The sequence below is a fragment of the Plecotus auritus genome (genome assembly GCF_963455305.1).
Source record: "Plecotus auritus genome assembly, chromosome: 7".
NCBI lineage: Eukaryota > Metazoa > Chordata > Mammalia > Chiroptera > Vespertilionidae > Plecotus > Plecotus auritus.
The window spans coordinates 44922273-44928808 of record NC_137774.1 but is presented as its reverse complement, the minus strand read 5'-3'; the positions used below and the strand labels follow the sequence as shown (position 1 = coordinate 44928808).

General features: G+C 56.4%; 2 protein-coding genes across 2 annotated transcripts; both read right to left on the bottom strand.

The window, feature by feature from the left end:
- Nucleotides 1–477: 477 nt before the first annotated feature.
- SPEM2 (SPEM family member 2) lies at nt 478–2208 on the bottom strand (the record flags this gene model as incomplete). Its single annotated transcript, XM_080677379.1, has 3 exons — nt 2065–2208; nt 1846–1903; nt 478–1721 (listed from the first exon to the last, which is right to left on the bottom strand). Exons 1-3 carry the CDS (start codon nt 2200–2202, stop codon nt 478–480), a joined length of 1440 nt encoding a protein of 479 aa, XP_080533505.1. The 5' UTR covers nt 2203–2208.
- Nucleotides 2209–4886: 2678 nt separating this feature from the next.
- On the bottom strand, nt 4887–6114 carry SPEM1 (spermatid maturation 1; the record flags this gene model as incomplete). The annotated part of the gene is made up of 3 exons (XM_080680205.1): nt 4887–5617; nt 5815–5875; nt 5971–6114. 3 exons carry the CDS (start codon nt 6112–6114, stop codon nt 4887–4889), a joined length of 936 nt encoding a protein of 311 aa, XP_080536331.1.
- Between the last annotated feature and the right edge of the window lie 422 nt (nt 6115–6536).

Here is a 6536-nt window from a genome sequence, read left to right as displayed (position 1 = left end):
GGAAGACCATGGCCTCAGAGTCCTGGGGAAGGCCAGGCTGAAATCCAGAGCCTTGGCCTTCTTCCTGCCCTTTGCTAGGCTGCAGGCCTGGATCTACCCCGATGTGGAACCCCCCGGTCTGGAATCTAACCTCAGCTTCTTATGTGGGGCTGAGCCTCTGAGTCCCCTTTGGGGACTGAAAGAGCCTCACACAGAGCAGGTGCCCAGAGACCAATGGTTTGGGGTCTGCAGCGGCAAGATCTGCTTAGGGCCCTGGCGCAGGACCAGGAGGGCTGTGCAGGCAGGACTGTGGCCCCCACACCACGTGGAGCCTCATGCCAAGCACACTGCTTCTCATTTCAGGGAGCTAAGGGCAGGGATCCAGACTGGCGGAAGAAGTGGTGCTTCTCAGCCACAGACCACCACAACGTTTCCTGGACTCTGTTGCTCTTTATTCCTCTTTCAGTGCCCGGCCCCGCCGCCCACATTTGCTACTGGTCAGTTAAGTTTCCCAGTCCGGCTCCTGTGCAACGAGGGCCTCGAGGCTGAGGTGGAAGGTGGTGGCAGTGAGTTGGCCCTCGCTCTGTTCTCCTGCACCTGCCGCTTCAGCTCCAGGCTGTCGTACACCTGGTAATTGGCATTGCCCCCTGGGCTCCGGCTGAGTGGCATGAAGGTGATGGGAGGCGGCTCAGGAGTCTGGGCTTCAGGCAGTGGCTGGCTGGGAGCCAGGGCCCGTTGGTATGAGACCTCGCCCAACACAGTGAGGGAGGTGGATGTAGTCAGAGGGTGCTGAGTGGGCAGGGCCTCAGCCCATTCAGCCGCCCGGCGCCGTACCTCATGGGGATCCCGGGAAGTATAGCTCAAGTGTCCTGTGGATGGGTAGGGACTTCGGCTATAAGCATGGCCAGGGAGGCTCCGACGGTGGGACTGTGGGGAGCAGTAATCCCGGGCCTCAGGCCGGGAGCTCCGGGACATCAGGGCAGATGGAGGCTCAGAGGCCTCCAGACCACGCCGCCGCTGATCCCAGGAGTCATACGGTAGCTGGCCCCTTGATTGGTAAGGGCTGTGCCCCCCATGGGCCCAAGAGGGGTTAGGAGGCAGCCGGTGGGGAGGTGGTGGAGGCAAGGTCCACTGCTCGGCCTCCATATTGCCCCAGATGCGGGACTGTGAGCGGTGGAGCCCATAGGACGGCAGCCTCAGCTCTGACTTGGCCTCCACACGCTTGGGCATGCGGCGCAGCTCAGGGGACAGGTAGATTGAGGGTGGTGGCAAGCTGGCCAGGATCCCACCCTGGCGGCCCCACAGCCTCATGTTGGAGGGCAGCCCCATTCGATGATGGTACAGCCCTCCCCAGCCCCACTGGGTGTACTTGGGACGCGGGAAGGATAGGTTGTTCTCCTCCTCCTCCAGAAAGGAGTCTGGGGCCTCCTGATCAAAAATGGGTTTGGGCCTCAGCTGTGACCTCCTGTGTCTGTGATGTGGGCTGTGAAAGACTGTGTAATTTGGGGGGAATTGCCTGTGGTTCTTCTGTCTCTGCTGGTAGCTGTAGGGGGAGCGGCGGTGGTGGTTGTGGCGCGGGCTGCGGCAGCTGCGTTTGCGGGGATGGTGATGGGAAGAACTGGAGTAGCAAGAGGGCCGGGTCACCTTCAGTTCTACAGGGTCCAGGGCGCAGTGGATATGGATGTCTTGGGCCTTGGCTGGGGCATCTTTGGGGGAACTTTTACAAGCCTGCAAGATTGCATCTGGGGAACACAAGAGTCCGTGAGGGAGGGTAATTGTCAGTTGGGAACATGGGGGCTTGCCTTTCTTGGGCTGTGGTGGTAGCAGGGGTGTAGGGGTGTCCCCCTACCTCGCTGTCATACTTACTTTTCTGATGAATCCAATTGATCATCTTGTCTAAGGCACTCTGGAGCCCATGCCATATCTGGGGGTGAGGTAGGGTGGGAGTGAAGACCAAGCTTTCCACCAGCAACCCCCCACACCCCTCCCCGCCAAGATTGCTCTTGCAGGTGGAGGTACAGGCTGAAGCTGGCTCCCGCCCTCAGCCCTCATCACTCTTAGGGATGGTCCACAGCCACCACTGACCACAGTTGTCAGATTGATCCCAATGTTGACAAGAATGATGAGGCCCAGCAGCAGGAGCAGGAAGTCCTCAGCATCCTGGGGATTTTCTTGGTATTGATTGCAGTTCCCCAGGGTGTTATGCCAAAGCTTGTTTTCCATGGTGGGGGGGGGGGTCCTAGGGCCACCTGGGCCGCACCCCCCCACCGGCCCCGACCCACACTGCACTCATGCTAGGACCGGACCCGTGGACCCTGGCCAGCTGGTGAGGGAGCCGGGTCATAATGAGGCACATTGGCAGGAGTCACAATGCAGAGGTGGCAGCCCTTTTATCCATCCAGCTGGCCCTTGGCTCAGTCCCCAGACATCCCAGAGCTCAATCTGTCCTTTGTCTCCATGGGAGCTTGCTTAACTCAACACCTGATTCCTGATTTGAAAATATGGTAGCTACAGTAGTGAGACAGTCTTCACAGGGATTGAATCATGCATAAAAGGTTTCCTCTACTAGTATTTCATTGTTCTCTGAGATATCATGGCAGTTTATGTAGTCTGTTGGTATTTCCCATCCACACCTACTTGGGGCTAGCATCTAGGGCAGTGGTCGGCAAACTGCAGCTCGTGAACCACATGCGGCTCGCGAGCCGTGGTTTGCCGCTCTGTTGACTAATGAGTTTGCCGACCACTGACCTAGACTCTCTATTCCAATAATTACAGGCTGTTGTTGTTCCTTGTGATTAAGCCCCTATCCAGTGGTCAGCAAACTCATTAGTCAACAGAGCGGCAAACCGTGGCTCACGAGCCGCATGAGGCTCGCGAGCCGCTGTTTGCCGACCACTGATCTAGGGTAACTAGATGGGTGGGTGACAGCAAGTCATCTCACTGTACATTCGTCCTGACCATTTCCCTGTCATACCTCTAACCCTATCCTAGCCACCCCTTTCTGGCCAGAAATTTCAGCCCTAGGTATTGGTGGTCTCTGAGCCCAGAAGCCCCTTTGCTTCAGAGTAAGACTGATTTCTACCTTGCTGGGGTTGCTGCCTCTGCCTGGGACCACCTCCAACCATGGAAGTGGTCCTTAACCAATTGCCTTCCCACTTTAGCTACCACCTTTAGAAAACAACATTAAACTCACAAAGCACAAAATAGGTGTAATTGTTGATATGACAAAGGAGTTTTTTTTTTTAATTTAAATCAGGTTCATCACTGGTGTCTATGAAAGGGGTGCCCTGGGAACCATAAGTCATTTGTCTGCACAATAAACTACTCAGCAGAAATAGAGGAACAGCCAGTAGGCATTTTCCATCAAGGCTCCAAACACAGAGTAGGTGCTCAATACATACCCAATGAATGGAATCAGCTGCAAACGACAGTAGCATTAACTGAATGAAAATGAACAGAGAAGCAGGGCGATTCACAAAAGGCCTGTCTGCTCACATTCCAGGAGCCCATCGGTATGAGGGTGAGGTCCAGCTGCTTCAGCGTGGGTGCACTCACATGGCTTCTTGTTCCCAAGCTGTGTGTGTGCACGTGTGTGTATGTGAGTGTGTGAATGTGTGTGGTCCCAGCTGGATGGTATATTCTGAAGCGTTCACATGGCAAACTAAGGAAGGTGGGAGACTCTGATGGGAGCTGACTCAGTGGCAATGAGACTCTACCTGCAGAAGCAGGGGCATGAAGCTACTGAGGCCGTGAAGTTGATCCTTGATGTCTGTGTGACCGACCTCCCCCACTCCTACCAAACCACCACAAACCAGCCTCTCTCTCTCTCTCTCTCTTTCTTATTCTTCTCTAGTCACCTCTCTGTCGGGGGATGGTATACCCAGTCCTTGTCCACCCCCTCAGCAGTCACTTGGCCTCTCTGAGCTTGTCTCCTCACTTGTGATATGGAGATATGAATCAGAAGAGGGAGGTCACAGCCCTTGCGAGTGTCCCCAATTTCTCATCCTCTACCCTAAGCCTGCTTAAGGATACAGGAACTTGTATTCTGATTGGGGAACTGTGAGGGCCTGGCTACCTTCACTCTCAGTTATCCTTCCCCAAAGAAGCAAGGGTAGAGCCCTGACCAGTTTTGCTCAGTGGTTAGAGCGCCAACCTGGGAAGTTTCATAGGTTCAAGTCCTGATCAAGATCACGTACCTCCTTTGCAGGATCCCCGGACCCCAGTAGAGGTGCTTGTGGAGGCAGCCAATCAATGTGTCTCTCTCACACCAATGTCCCTCTCTCTCTCTCTCTCTCTCTCTCTCTCTCTCTCTCTCCTCCCTCCCTTCTACTCTCTCTGGAAATCAATGGGAAAAATATCCTAGGGTGAGGATTAAAAATAAATAAATAATTTTTAAAGAGGAAAAAAAAGGTTTAAAGATTTAAAAAAGAAAAAGAAAGAAACAAGGGTTGAGAGGGAACCACACCTCTCCTGTAGCTGTAGCCTAAACCGGGGCTCTGGCCGGAACCAGACCACAGGGCCCAGAGCCATGGGATGGAGGTCTCCCTCCCAGCGTCGGGCTGCCTGCGTATCTGGGATGGATTAGCAGGGGCCCCTTCTGGGCGCTAAAGAGAACTGGGTAGAGGCAGATGGGAACCGTAGAACCAAGAAGGGCCTGGAAAAGGTCTGAGGACAGAGTTGATAGGTTGAGTCCAAGAGGTTGATGAGGGTCCTCAGGGCTCTCCAGGCCCTGTTCCCAAGGAGATCATTTCCTTAGCAACCAGGGCTTCTAGGAGCTGTGTGATCCCTAGCACAGCTCCCCCCCCCCCCCCCGCCCGCCCCGTCCCGTCCCCCCTCTGCCGCTCCCCCCTCCCCTGCTCCAAACCATCACAAACCAGCTTCTCTCTTTTTTTTTATTCTTCTCCCCGTCACCTCTCTGTCAGGGGACGGTATACCCAGTCCTTGTTCACCCCTTCAGCAGTGCTGGATCTGGTGGCCATGGGGTAACAGTGGGCCATGGACTCCACCTCCTGGGTCAGCTCCCGAAGCCGCCGCCTCACATCTAGGGCATCGTACACTAGGTGGCGTGAGGGGTGCCTCCGGGGGATATCTGGGACAATTGCTGGACCCCTGATGGGTGGTGGGGCTGGGGGGTCAGGTGAACACTGCTCTTGCCCCCCCTCAGCTCCCGCCCTCCCTCCATTGTTCTTGTGGCACTGTGGGCTGGGGGGTGGGGGGTTCACAGGGTACACGTAGGCCTCTAGGCTCATCTCTGACCGCATCTCCCTTTTGAGGGGCCTTCCCTCTACGGCCTGCTGGAAGCGAATGCCCTGGCTGGGCAGCCCTGCAGTGTCCTGGGCCCAGGGACCCCAGAACTCCTGGGTGGATTGGAAGCCGTCCCAGTCTGAGGGGTGATCCCAGTTGTGGGAGCAGATCGCCGTGTGCTGATGAGGGAACTTCTCCTCATCGTCAGTGTCGGGGGCCCAGGCTGTTGGGTGGTGGGCATGGCGTGCTGACCAGCCTCTATGGCGCTGGCGGCGAGCAGGTCGGGGGGTCACGGTCATTTTCACAGGGTCCATGGTGCATCGAAGATGGACTGCAGGGGAGCTCTGTTTTGGGTGCTGGGTCTTCTTTCTAGGTGAGGATGACTTAGAAGCTTCTGTGGATAGGGAGAGGGGAGAGGCTGCGGGGGACCCTGGCTCCTACAGGGGCAGACAGCAGGGTTTGGGGCAAGAAGCTGCACAGCTATGGCATCTGAGAGGGGAGACTGGGAGGGGATGGGGCCAGCTTAGGGTCAAGGGCAAGAACACTGGGTATCTGCCCCTCCCCTGCCCTAACCCCTCAGGCCCAGCTTACCTTTCTCAGAAACAATACTGCAGAACATTTGGTGTAAGAAGAAACGAAGTCTGCGCCAAAGCTGGGGGAAGGGCACAGTGACCCCAGGTAGGCCCTGGCCACCAGGCCTGCCCCCAGCCAGCCTGCCAGCACCCTTCCACCCAGCCCTGCCCTCACCAGCGTCACCATGTTGATGCCAATGTTCATGCAGATGATGAGGCCCAGCAGCAATAGGATAGAGTTGCCCAGGTCCTGGCAGCTGTTGGTGTTGGGGCTATGATATGAGGCGCACCTGGGCCATGGCTGCTCAGCCACAGCCATGGGGGTCCCTAGGACCACCGGGGCCCCTAGACCCCCAACCCACTGTGCCACAGTAGCCAGCAGCCCGCCTGCCTGACCCAGAGGCTCCTGGGGGTAAGCGGGTCACAATGATGCTGGGGCTCTCCCTCACAATGTGCCAAGAGGGAGAGTCCTGGGCCCAGGATTAACCCTCTAGCCTGGACCCAGACCATGCAGAAACCAAGCCCCTCACCTTGTATGCCTCTCCTGTGGCCAGCTACCTGGACCAGATAACTAGGCCCTTCAGCCTGCCTAGTGTCTGCGCCCATCAGCCCATTTGGTCCTTTTCTACACCAGGCTCAGTCCTCTGCAGACATGGGTCCCAATATTTTTTTTTTAATCCCCATCTGAGGTATGTTGAGAGAGGAAGAGACAGAGAGAGAAAGAAACATCAATCGGTTGTC